Here is a 13,886-nt window from a genome sequence, read left to right as displayed (position 1 = left end):
CGTAGATAAAGTGTAAATTATATATTTATCTTACTCTCTTCTATGACCTTTGAACATCCCACGAAGGCGTCACCCTTGTAGCCCGAATCACAGCTACAATGAGCTGAGTGTGCAACAACTGTGCAGCGGGCATTGTGTCCACAAGTATTGTCGCATGGATTCTGACACTTTTCATGTATGCAGGCCTTGTCGGCGGGGCATTCACTACTCAGCGTGCACTCGGGTCGGCAGTATGGGGGACTGCCAATGTAGTTAGCCACACAAGAACATACTGGTCGGTTCTGTTTGATCTGGCATATTGAGTTGGGACCGCATGGTGATGGCACACAAGGATTTGTTGGTGATTTGCCATCTATAGGAGGTTCCGGTACCCGCGAGCATGCCACAAACGGATCACCCTCAAAATGTGCCTCACATGAGCAAATCGGGTTGTGATTCAGCACCTCACAGCGAGCATCGCTGCCGCAAGTGCCTGGACAGGGATCAGCACAGCGTTGATTAATGCATGCCTGACTAGGCGCACACTCCGAGCTGACCACGCACTCTGGCTGGCAAACTGGTGGAGCACCCTTGAAGTTGGGCAGACAGGAACACGCCGCATATCCATCAGCAGAAGCCAAACAACGAGAGTTAGGACCACAGGGTGAGGGTTCGCACGGATTGCGACGCTCAGGTGTCACTGGCGGCAGGTAGTATGGATTGCAGGCCACAAATGCATCGCCGCTATAACCTTCGGCACACACACAAACTGGAGCATGGTTGACAACACGGCACACGGCATTAATGCCACAGACCCCGTTGCAGGTGTCCACGCACTTGGAATTCACACAAGATTTGTCTGCCGCACAATCGCTGTTGAGCACACACTCTGGACGACAGCCTATGTAGGGATTACCGAAGTAGCCCTTGCGGCAAATGCAAGTTAGACCACCACTCTGTCGCTTGCAGTCAGAATTAGGTCCACACTGCAGTTTTGCACAACTAGCCGAAGGCGTTGGTACAATGGGTGAGGGTGGTGAGCACTGCTCGTAGGGATTTCCATAGAGTCCGGTGGGGCAAGCACATACTGGATTATGCTCGTAAACATTGCAAACGGCGTTGCGTCCACATGAGCCTGGGCAGGGATCCAAACAGCGTTGACTTAAACATGCGCGATCGAAGGGACAGTCCGAATTGGCAATACATTCGGGTCGGCATCGAGGATTCTGCTGGGCATTGGGGCCAAAGCAAGGATCACAGAGTGCAACACCATCACCAAAGACGGAGCACACATCATTGGGTCCACAAGGTGAGGGCGCACAAGGATCACGGGAATCGTTTTTCACAATACCGATAGGCACGCACTGCAGGAAAGCATCTCCAGCAAATCCATCCAAACAATGACAAACTGGCGTATGTTGGCGTACATTACAAATTGCATTAATGCCGCAGATGGTGCCAGCACAAGGATCTATACACTTGTGATTGATACAGGACAGTGACTCTCCGCAGTCCGAATTGATATCGCATTCCGGACGACAGCCGGATTGGGGATCGCCCAGATATCCAGATAGACAAGAGCAGACAGCGCGATTATTCAGCAACTTGCACTCGCTATTTAGGCCGCACGGACTTGGCAAACATGGGTTTGCCTTGGGTTGGTCCAGGGCATAGCAGCGCACGCCAGGATTTCCAGTTAGGCCCGCATTGCAAGAGCACACCGGATGATGTTGTTCCACGCGGCAATTGGCTCCATGGCCGCAGGCGCCTGGGCATGGATCGTAGCAGCGGAAACCCATGCAAGCCTTACTTTGCGGACAATCGGTATCCACTTGACATTCGTATCCATGGCAGCCGACAAGCGATGTTGGGTCGCCAGAGAGGCCTTCCGGACAGACGCAAGCGGTCTGACCATCGCCAGCAACAACGCAATTGGCATTGGGTCCGCAGGGGTTAGGATCGCAAACAGTTCGACTTGGTTCACGGCATCCCTGATAGGCATCTCCAATATAGCCCGAACGACAGTAGCATTCCTCCCGATTGCCCGCCACATAGCAGTCGGCATTGCGACCACATGGCCCAGGCTGACACAATTCGATAGAAACGGCAGGCTTCTCGCAAATTCTGAAGGGATTGCCAATCTTGTTGTCCGGACAGTAGCATACGGGCTGGCGTGATGAGTCGCAAATGGCGCCAGTGCCGCAAGGATTTGGTTCACAGGGATTAATGGGCTCCACGCAGCCGCGTATTGTGTTGGGGCTCTCCACATATCCAGGCAAGCAGGTGCACTTGGAGAATCCGTTGCTCAGTACTGCACACTGAGTGTTAGGACCACATGGCGAGGGTTCGCACGGATTAGAAGGTAGCTCACAAGCTATCTGTGGAGGCTGACCCTCGTATTCAGGCAAACAGAAGCAAATCGGAGCGCCGTTGACACGTCGACAGCCAGAGTTGGGACCGCATGGATTTGGAATGCACTCATCGCCCTCGGGTACTGCGAGTTGACAACGTTTTAGATTTGATTGCGACTGATTAAAAACAAGCGAATACTTACTGCAATTTTTGAAGGGATTACCGGTGAGTCCCTTAGGGCAGAAGCATATGGGATTGCCATTATCAAGCTCACACTGCGCATTCAAACCGCATGGGTTGGGATCGCATGGATTCTGTGGCGGACTGCAACCCACCTCTGGGTTTCCATTGTATCCAGGTGGGCACTTGCATAGGCCACGATGGTTAATCACTTCGCATAGGGCATAGGCACCACATTGACAAGGCGATGTGCACTTGCCGTTGATGCATGCCTGACTGGCATCACATTCCGAATCGGCGCGACAACCCAAAGATTGTTGGCATAAAACATAGGCATTACCCAAGTAGCCGGGCAAACAGCGGCAGTCGATGCCATGGTTGACCGGTACACATTCGGCGTTCTCGCCACAGGAATCCTCTTGGCAGGGATTGATGCAACGACGATTGAGGCGATCGCATAGCTTATTGGGTGGACAATCCTCGTTGTATTGGCAAACGTGTGTGCGTGCTATATTTTGGGTTAGGGTTACGGTGCGGTTTGTTTTGTGTATTTATAATTCGATTCGTGTTGTTGTTGTTGTTCGTGAGTCGGGGTTGTACAAAATTTTATACATGTGTTGACAGGTGTACGGGGAATTTGTACAGTGTATGAAAGAGAGAGACATTTTGGGAAATGAAATACGTTGTGTCACATTAGCATGGGAACACTTGAGGGTAGCAAAAGTGCAACAAGTGCTGGCTGTAACAAGTTACTAACCTGGCTGGCAACCGATAAGACCGTTGCCCTGATAGCCATCCACACAACTGCAATCGGTCGCATGATTTGAGTTGATACAAACAGCATTCTCGGCGCAAGGATCATGCACATCGCACGGATGCTGGCAACGATCATTGATACAGGCTTCTGTAACTCCGCAATCCGAATTGTCTGTGCATTCGACTGTTAACAGAAAGAGACAGCGTTAGTGATTTCCTTTATCACTTCAAAATTATTTGCCACCCGATATTTGCTTAGTTGTATTAAATTTGATGTATTTTCATGAAATTGTTGATTAATTGATTAGTTGCTTACTTGACGTTTTGGTGGACACACACTTGACCATCGGATTGCCCTCATGGCCCTGTGGGCAGGTGCATATGGGTCGATGACTCTTCGCCGTACACTTGGCACTCGAAGCACATACTTTAGCAAATTCACAGGGATTATGGCACAGACCCATATAGCAGGCTTCGCTTTCAATACAATCGTTGTTCGATTGACATGGCTCTGGTGTTTTGGGTGTGCCCGGAGGTTCTACTTGTTAGAAATCATTAATTTGGTTAGAATTTGTATTATTAATATTGATTAATTAACATTTGATTGTAATGCAAATATGTTAGGCTTATCAGATGGTTCTCATATGTACAGTGAATTTTATGGCCATGTATCCAATATATTATGTTCAAACTGTACAGCAATTATTTAGTTTATGTGTACCCTTGCTGGAGATTTGGAACGTAATTCTTCGGCGTAAATTGAATGAACTTACAAAATCGGACGAAGGTAATTTTTCATTTTGATTAAAAAAAAAACGAATTCGTATATGAAAGCATAAAGTTAAATTTATATTATATATTTTTAATTTATCAGCAAGGGTATTTAATCTTCGGCATACCGAAGATAAACGCAGGATTTTGTATGACGTTTAACATATTTATACTTTGATACCGTGATAGTGTATTGGTTTTGTGCAATGTACGTCACGCAGTCTGTCTGTCTATCCGTCTGTATGAACGCAACTTTTATTGACACCCTTGACTTGAAACTTTGAACAATATACTGGTCTGTGCCGGCGTCAGATAGAGTATAGGAAATCGATAAAGTCGATATTCGCAAATCGATAAAGCCACATATATCCCACAATTTAAAGGGTAAAGTCACCAAATTTGGTTGATAGGTTGTTGGCGACGTCTTTCACAGATTGGCATATGCTACGCCATATGGAAGGACGATTACTCTGAACCTTCTCTAATCATTTTTTTCACCGACGCCCACTCCCACCTTCCAAATTTTCGAAAGTCCATGTCTCCCGTAATTTAAGAGCTACATTTGTCAAACTTGGAAGGAAGGTTCCTTGGAAACTCTTCCAACCATTTTTTAAGGCCACACCCACTCCCGCCCAAAAATTCACAAAACCCTATATCTACCGTAATTTGAAAGGCAAACTTGGACGGTATTTCTTGGCTACACCCACCTCATTATTTGCTACGTGTTATTAGCTGGTATTACTTATGGTATCAAAGTATTTCGCAATCGGTTACGCCTGACTGCAATGTTCTCTCTTATTTACATTTTGGGAATGTGAAATGCACACTTATCACTTTGGTACTTAAATTTGTGGAGGAATATTTGAAAACCATTATAATATATTTACAATATGATTTAAATAAAAGAACAAGATTTGGGACAGAGCAATTCCACATTTTGGGTACCTAAAGTGGATAGCATAGCCAATTGTATAGACGATTGTGTATACCTTTCTTTGGGCAACGCCCCAGCTTACAGTACTCGTTAGGGAGCACAGTTAGTATCTACTGTACATGGGTTAAATAATTGTGATATCTGTGGTGTTGGCCGGTGATGCAACGGTTGATGTGTACACAGTGATTAAGTCATCAATTTCCGTCGTTGTGCCCGCTCTGGTCGGCAGCTCCGTGGGCCAAGCTGTTGTGCTCGTCATTGTTGTCGTCTCGGGAATCTCATTTGAAGTATCAAGTCGAGTTGTCTTCATTTTAGGGGTTGTCGTGCGCCTACCACCATCTTTGCTGGCGAGTGTTGTTGTTGTGATCACTGGTCTTTGTGTTGTCGTATCGGTTATATTGTTTTCACCATCCCGATAGCCTTTAGTATGACCCGACTTTGTAGTTGTTGTCTCAATGGGAGGTTTACTCGTGCTGGTTATGTTAGTAACGCTTATGATTGTGCTCTTTTCAGTGCTAGTAGTTGTGGTGCTAGTGGTGGTAGCGTTGATAAAAATTGGCAACATATCGTCGCCAGTAGTTGGGTTAGCTGTTGTTGTTTTTGTGGTTGTTGTTCTTGTTGTATGTGCTGTTGTTGTTGGTTTCACTGTGGTTTTCTTGGTAGTACTAGTTGTTATTGTTACATTAGCTAGGGAGAGAGACATATTTACATGGGTAAAGGGTGTTTATTTTATAATACACATATTTACACAGTATGATATTTAGACTTGTTAGTGTTGAGGCATTGCCTAGTATAATTACTTTTGTATGCACCATTTAATTGTGGATTAATCGAAATCTTGTACATACCTTTAATACAGGCGCCAGTTGTAGGATCGCACTTTGCGCCTGGCGGACAGTGGTCGCAGCCAGGAGTGCGACCTGTTGCTGTAATATCATGAATTAATACCACAATACAAAATTCTGGGCCATACTCAATTGTACTTACTATCTTGGCAGTGACAACCATCACACTCGAAACCGTTGTGACAATCAGATTTTCGCTGACATTCACAGACTGAAAATCATGATTAATAAGTAAATATAATGTTCGTATTAAATTACACCACAATTTTAGAAAAATAACCTACCGCTGGCACAAACTGGTTGATGGGCAATTACGCGACAATCCTCACTGCGACCGCAGGGATTCGCAAATGCGCAGGGATCCACGCAAAGCGCATTTACACATGCCTGTTGAGTAGGGCACTCATCGCTAGAGGCACAACCAATTTCTAATTTTGCGTTTCGTGAGTGCGTTGTAAAGTAAGCAAAACGATTGCATTAGTTAAGGCATTAGGTATAATTTTCGGTTTAAACATTCGATTATATATGTTTAATTCATATTATAAGTGTATTTTCTTTAAGAATCCTGTTCGATAGGTAGTTTTTCTTGATTTTTTCAATGCAGTTAGTAAAAAATTTATTTTTTTAAAAATTTGTTCTTATGCTGCCATACGAGGCACATACTAGCACATCTAATGCTATCAAGCTATAAGCATATTAAATTAGATATTGTTTAGTTTTTGTTTAGCTGTTGTTGTCACAAAACAACATATACACATGCAAGCAAGCAATTGGGATATTCGGGGTTAGTGCATTTTTAAAAAGCTGTATATCATTCAACACCAGTTAGTACTATCACCATGCAATTAATCATTCTATACAATTATAAATAAAACTTACTGCACTTGATTATGTGTACATAAAAGTGATAAATATATATATACAAACAAACATATGTACTAAATACAACAAAAATCAACACAAATTGTCTTATAGAACACAAAGAAGATGAGATCGTAACGTTGACATATAACATGCACATCGAGCTCATTCCAAAAGATATCGAGAGACATTCAACAATATGTGATATGATGTAGGACTTGATGATACACGTACTTGCAGCAGCAGGCAGGCAGGCAAACAGAAAGCAGGCAACTAACATGAACGAGGACGAGAACAAGAAAGAGTGAACTAGCTCTATTTAAGTTGAACTTGGGTGAATACATATATTGCTCCATTTGTGAACACAAACATAAACTTCGTGAGCTTGTCCAAGTGGTGTTTCCGTAATGGGTAATTGTTGTAGGTGCAGGCATATACATACATATACGAATGACAGCAGAAGAGCCAGTGATAAGAGCCGGGGAAGAAGAACAAATGGAATAGAATTTGAAGCGATTTGATGCCATTTATATAGGAACACACTGGGGTTGGATTGCAAGGAATAGAACGAAAAAAAATAAAACATGCACGTGCCAGCCATTAAGCTGGGCCGGTCAGCTATGGCACAAGTGGGAGAAGGTGTGATGAGATCCATAAAGAGCAGAAGAAAGAGAAAACTATATGACATCAAATTGAAGTAGACTTTTACGCATTGCCAGATGCATTGGCGATTTAAGTAGTTGGCGCCACGGATGCCAATAGAATATTTCACCACAACCTTGTGGTTCTTTGCAATTCATTCAATTGATAAAGAACACGTGGGTCCATATTAAGACTTACGATTTACGTACACAGCTTTAGTTACCTGCATTAATAGAGCAACCGGGTTTATTTACATCTGCGGCGGAATCACAAAAGCACAAAGCGGTGTGGTTCAATGTACGACACACAGTAAAGTTCTGAACATTACAAAGTGTTTCATAATATTCGCAGGGCCTAATGCAGTTTGCTCTTACACATATCTCATCGTCCAAACAATCAGTTGTTATTATACATTTAGGTAAAATTTCTGTCGTGTTGTCTTCTGTACGGGTCATATTTGGTGCACCCACAGAACTCTGCGTAACTTTCGGTTCACCTGACTCTATAACAACGCTCTGAGTGGTTTTTTCACCTGGATAGCACATCGATGTGTAAAAAAAGGGCACCGTTGTATTCGAATAACTTTCTGTTGTGGTAGGAACACCAGTCACCATGGACTCTGTAGTCAATAAAGTTATCTCGTTTGCAGACTTTGTTGTAGAATATTGCATAGTTATCGTCGAGGTAGTAGCTGTCTGCGAAGTGTCAGGCGTTAAAGTAGATCCTATCGTTGAAAGCGGCTCTTTAAATGGGAAGGACACCGTGGTGATATCGGCGGCAGGAGTCACATAAGTAACAGAAATAGGAACTATCTCAGTTGTACTGGCAGCTCCTCCACCAGGAGTTGTTTGTTCAGTAACTGTCGATGGAGGTGTAGTGTCTGCATATGGTGGTACCGAAGTGGACCCTAGTGGAAGAAGACTCTCAGTTGGAATGGTTTTAGGGGTTTGATGGGTTGTTGGTTGCGATGTGCCAATTCGAACAGTAGTTTCATCAGAGATAGTGGGTTCAGTAGATTCTGTATAAATTCTGTGGGTTGTTGCAGAAGTTGGCGTAGTTGACTCGCCAGGCATAGGCGTCAAAGTTGAACCTTCAGTTGTAAACTGCTCTTTAGATGGGAATGAGGTAGTTGTGCTCCCAGGAACAGAAGTCACTTGAGTAACAGAGGGTATTTTTGCCTCAGTTGTAATGGAAGGCATTCCACCAAGAGTTGTTTGTTCAGTAACTGTCAATGGAGGTGTAGTGTCTGTATATGGTGGTACCGAAGTGGACCCTAGTGGAAGCATACTCTCAGTTGGAATGGTTTGAGGGGTTTGATGGGTTGTTGGTTGCGATGTGCCAATTCGAACAGTAGTTTCATCAGAGATAGTGGGTTCAGTAGATTCTGTATAAATTCTGTGGGTTGTTGCAGAAGTTGGCGTAGTTGACTCGCCAGGTATAGGCGTCAAAGTTGAACCTTCAGTTGTAAACTGCTCTTTAGATGGGAATGAGGTAGTTGTGCTCCCAGGAACAGAAGTCACTTGAGTAACAGAGGGTATTTTCGCCTCAGTTGTAATGGAAGGCATTCCACCAAGAGTTATTTGTTCAGTAACTGTCGATGGAAGTGTAGTGTCTGTATATGGTGGTACCGAAGTGGACCCTAGTGGAAGCATACTCTCAGTTGGAATGGTTTTAGGGGTTTGATGGGTTGTTGGTTGCGATGTGCCAATTCGAACAGGAGTTTCATTAGAGATAGTGGGTTCAGTAGTTTCTGTATAAATTCTGTGGGTTGTTGCAGACGTTGGCGTAGTTGACTCGCCAGGTATAGGCGTCAAAGTTGAACCTTCAGTTGTAAACTGCTCTTTAGATGGGAATGAGGTAGTTGTGCTCCCAGGGACAGAAGTCACTTGAGTAACAGAGGGTATTTTTGCCTCAGTTGTAATGGAAGTCATTCCACCAAGAGTTGTTTGTTCAGTAACTGTCGATGGAGGTGTAGTGTCTGTATATGGTGGTACCGAAGTGGACCCTAGTGGAAGCATACTCTCAGTTGGAATGGTTTGAGGGGTTTGATGGGTTGTTGGTTGCGATGTGCCAATTCGAACAGTAGTTTCATTAGAGATAGTGGGTTCAGTAGTTTCTGTATAAATTCTGTGGGTTGTTGCAGACGTTGGCGTAGTTGACTCGCCAGGTATAGGCGTCAAAGTTGAACCTTCAGTTGTAAACTGCTCTTTAGATGGGAATGAGGTAGTTGTGCTCCCAGGGACAGAAGTCACTTGAGTAACAGAGGGTATTTTTGCCTCAGTTGTAATGGAAGGCATTCCACCAAGAGTTGTTTGTTCAGTAACTGTCGATGGAAGTGTAGTGTCTGTATATGGTGGTACCGAAGTGGACCCTAGTGGAAGCATACTCTCAGTTGGAATGGTTTGAGGGGTTTGATGGGTTGTTGGTTGCGATGTGCCAATTCGAACAGTAGTTTCATCAGAGATAGTGGGTTCAGTAGATTCTGTATAAATTCTGTGGGTTGTTGCAGACGTTGGCGTAGTTGACTCGCCAGGTATAGGCGTCAAAGTTGAACCTTCAGTTGTAAACTGCTCTTTAGATGGGAATGAGGTAGTTGTGCTCCCAGGGACAGAAGTCACTTGAGTAACAGACGGTATTTTCGCCTCAGATGTAATGGAAGTCATTCCACCAAGAGTTGTTTGTTCAGTAACTGTCGATGGAGGTGTAGTGTCTGTATATGGTGGTACCGAAGTGGACCCTAGTGGAAGCATACTCTCAGTTGGAATGGTTTGAGGGGTTTGATGGGTTGTTGGTTGCGATGTGCCAATTCGAACAGTAGTTTCATTAGAGATAGTGGGTTCAGTAGTTTCTGTATAAATTCTGTGGGTTGTTGCAGACGTTGGCGTAGTTGACTCGCCAGGTATAGGCGTCAAAGTTGAACCTTCAGTTGTAAACTGCTCTTTAGATGGGAATGAGGTAGTTGTGCTCCCAGGGACAGAAGTCACTTGAGTAACAGACGGGTATTTTCGCCTCAGATGTAATGGAAGTCATTCCACCAAGAGTTGTTTGTTCAGTAACTGTCGATGGAAGTGTAGTGTCTGTATATGGTGGTACCGAAGTGGACCCTAGTGGAAGCATACTCTCAGTTGGAATGGTTTGAGGGGTTTGATGGGTTGTTGGTTGCGATGTGCCGATTCGAACAGTAGTTTCACCAGAAATAGTGGGTTCAGTAGATTCTGTATAAATTCTGTGGGTTGTTGCAGACGTTGGCGTAGTTGACTCGCCAGGTACAGGCGTCAAAGTTGAACCTTCAGTTGTAAACTGCTCTTTAGATGGGAATGAGGTAGTTGTGCTCCCAGGGACAGAAGTCACTTGAGTAACAGACGGTATTTTCGCCTCAGATGTAATGGAAGTCATTCCACCAAGAGTTGTTAGTTCAGTAACTGTCGATGGAGGTGTAGTGTCTGTATATGGTGGTACCGAAGTGGACCCTAGTGGAAGTATTCTCTCAGTTGGAATGCTTTTAGGTGTTTGATGGGTTGTTGGTTGCGATGTGCCGATTCGAACAGTAGTTTCACCAGAAATAGTGGGTTCAGTAGATTCTGTATAAATTCTGTGGGTTGTTGCAGACGTTGGCGTAGTTGACTCGCCAGGTACAGGCGTCAAAGTTGAACCTTCAGTTGTAAACTGCTCTTTAGATGGGAATGAGGTAGTTGTGCTCCCAGGGACAGAAGTCACTTGAGTAACAGAGGGTATTTTTGCCTCAGTTGTAATGGAAGGCATTCCACCAAGAGTTGTTTGTTCAGTAACTGTCGATGGAAGTGTAGTGTCTGTATATGGTGGTACCGAAGTGGACCCTAGTGGAAGCATACTCTCAGTTGGAATGGTTTGAGGGGTTTGATGGGTTGTTGGTTGCGATGTGCCAATTCGAACAGTAGTTTCATTAGAGATAGTGGGTTCAGTAGTTTCTGTATAAATTCTGTGGGTTGTTGCAGACGTTGGCGTAGTTGACTCGCCAGGTATAGGCGTCAAAGTTGAACCTTCAGTTGTAAACTGCTCTTTAGATGGGAATGAGGTAGTTGTGCTCCCAGGGACAGAAGTCACTTGAGTTACAGACGGTATTTTCGCCTCAGATGTAATGGAAGTCATTCCACCAAGAGTTGTTTGTTCAGTAACTGTCGATGGAAGTGTAGTGTCTGTATATGGTGGTACCGAAGTGGACCCTAGTGGAAGCATACTCTCAGTTGGAATGGTTTGAGGGGTTTGATGGGTTGTTGGTTGCGATGTGCCGATTCGAACAGTAGTTTCACCAGAAATAGTGGGTTCAGTAGATTCTGTATAAATTCTGTGGGTTGTTGCAGACGTTGGCGTAGTTGACTCGCCAGGTACAGGCGTCAAAGTTGAACCTTCAGTTGTAAACTGCTCTTTAGATGGGAATGAGGTAGTTGTGCTCCCAGGGACAGAAGTCACTTGAGTAACAGAGGGTATTTTTGCCTCAGTTGTAATGGAAGGCATTCCACCAAGAGTTGTTTGTTCAGTAACTGTCGATGGAAGTGTAGTGTCTGTATATGGTGGTACCGAAGTGGACCCTAGTGGAAGCATACTCTCAGTTGGAATGGTTTGAGGGGTTTGATGGGTTGTTGGTTGCGATGTGCCAATTCGAACAGTAGTTTCATTAGAGATAGTGGGTTCAGTAGTTTCTGTATAAATTCTGTGGGTTGTTGCAGATGTTGGCGTAGTTGACTCGCCAGGTATAGGCGTCAAAGTTGAACCTTCAGTTGTAAACTGCTCTTTAGATGGGAATGAGGTAATTGTGCTCCCAGGGACAGAAGTCACTTGAGTAACAGAGGGTATTTTTGCCTCAGTTGTAATGGAAGGCATTCCACCAAGAGTTGTTTGTTCAGTAACTGTCGATGGAGGTGTAGTGTCTGTATATGGTGGTACCGAAGTGAACCCTAGTGGAAGAATACTCTCAGTTGGAATGGTTTTAGGGGTTTGATGGGTTGTTGGTTGCGATGTGCCAATTCGAACAGTAGTTTCATCAGAGATAGTGGGTTCAGTATATTCTGTATAAATTCTGTGGGTTGTTGCAGACGTTGGCGTAGTTGACTCGCCAGGTATAGGCGTCAAAGTTGAACCTTCAGTTGTAAACTGCTCTTTAGATGGGAATGAGGTAGTTGTGCTCCCAGGGACAGAAGTCACTTGAGTAACAGAGGGTATTTTTGCCTCAGTTGTAATGGAAGGCATTCCACCAAGAGCTGTTTGTTCAGTAACTGTCGATGGAAGTGTAGTGTCTGTATATGGTGGTACCGAAGTGGACCCTAGTGGAAGCATACTCTCAGTTGGAATGGTTTGAGGGGTTTGATGGGTTGTTGGTTGCGATGTGCCAATTCGAACAGTAGTTTCATTAGAGATAGTGGGTTCAGTAGTTTCTGTATAAATTCTGTGGGTTGTTGCAGACGTTGGCGTAGTGGACTCGCCAGGTATAGGCGTCAAAGTTGAACCTTCAGTTGTAAACTGCTCTTTAGATGGGAATGAGGTAGTTGTGCTCCCAGGGACAGAAGTCACTTGAGTAACAGAGGGTATTTTTGCCTCAGATGTAATGGAAGTCATTCCACCAAGAGTTGTTTGTTCAGTAACTGTCGATGGAGGTGTAGTGTCTGTATATGGTGGTACTGAAGTGGACCCTAGTGGAAGTATTCTCTCAGTTGGAATGCTTTTAGGTGTTTGATGGGTTGTTGGTTGCGATGTGCCGATTCGAACAGTAGTTTCACCAGAGATAGTGGGTTCAGTAGATTCTGTATAAATTCTGTGGGTTGTTGCAGACGTTGGCGTAGTTGACTCGCCAGGTACAGGCGTCAAAGTTGAACCTTCAGTTGTAAACTGCTCTTTAGATGGGAATGAGGTAGTTGTGCTCCCAGGGACAGAAGTCACTTGAGTAACAGAGGGTATTTTTGCCTCAGTTGTAATGGAAGGCATTCCACCAAGAGTTGTTTGTTCAGTAACTGTCGATGGAAGTGTAGTGTCTGTATATGGTGGTACCGAAGTGGACCCTAGTGGAAGCATACTCTCAGTTGGAATGGTTTGAGGGGTTTGATGGGTTGTTGGTTGCGATGTGCCAATTCGAACAGTAGTTTCATTAGAGATAGTGGGTTCAGTAGTTTCTGTATAAATTCTGTGGGTTGTTGCAGACGTTGGCGTAGTTGACTCGCCAGGTATAGGCGTCAAAGTTGAACCTTCAGTTGTAAACTGCTCTTTAGATGGGAATGAGGTAGTTGTGCTCCCAGGGACAGAAGTCACTTGAGTAACAGACGGTATTTTCGCCTCAGATGTAATGGAAGTCATTCCACCAAGAGTTGTTAGTTCAGTAACTGTCGATGGAGGTGTAGTGTCTGTATATGGTGGTACCGAAGTGGACCCTAGTGGAAGTATTCTCTCAGTTGGAATGCTTTTAGGTGTTTGATGGGTTGTTGGTTGCGATGTGCCGATTCGAACAGTAGTTTCACCAGAAATAGTGGGTTCAGTAGATTCTGTATAAATTCTGTGGGTTGTTGCAGACGTTGGCGTAGTTGACTCGCCAGGTATAG

The 13,886-nt window shown here is 44.4% G+C and overlaps 1 protein-coding gene across 1 annotated transcript in view; it reads right to left on the bottom strand.

Moving 5' to 3' along the window:
• LOC6566844 overlaps positions 1–13,886 on the bottom strand; it is a 117,702-nt gene that overhangs the window by 49,554 nt on the left and 54,262 nt on the right. Inside the window, 7 exon segments of the mRNA XM_043214692.1 lie at positions 35–2,473; positions 2,534–3,019; positions 3,269–3,451; positions 3,584–3,805; positions 5,821–5,898; positions 5,960–6,028; positions 6,102–6,245. Of these exon segments, the coding sequence (XP_043070627.1) occupies positions 35–2,473; positions 2,534–3,019; positions 3,269–3,451; positions 3,584–3,805; positions 5,821–5,898; positions 5,960–6,028; positions 6,102–6,245 (3,621 nt within the window).

This window comes from Drosophila grimshawi, unplaced genomic scaffold, assembly GCF_018153295.1.
Source record: "Drosophila grimshawi isolate 15287-2541.00 unplaced genomic scaffold, ASM1815329v1 contig_1377, whole genome shotgun sequence".
Lineage (NCBI taxonomy): Eukaryota > Metazoa > Arthropoda > Insecta > Diptera > Drosophilidae > Drosophila > Drosophila grimshawi.
Note: the sequence above shows the minus strand (reverse complement) of the source record. Positions and strands in the feature narration are given on the sequence as shown.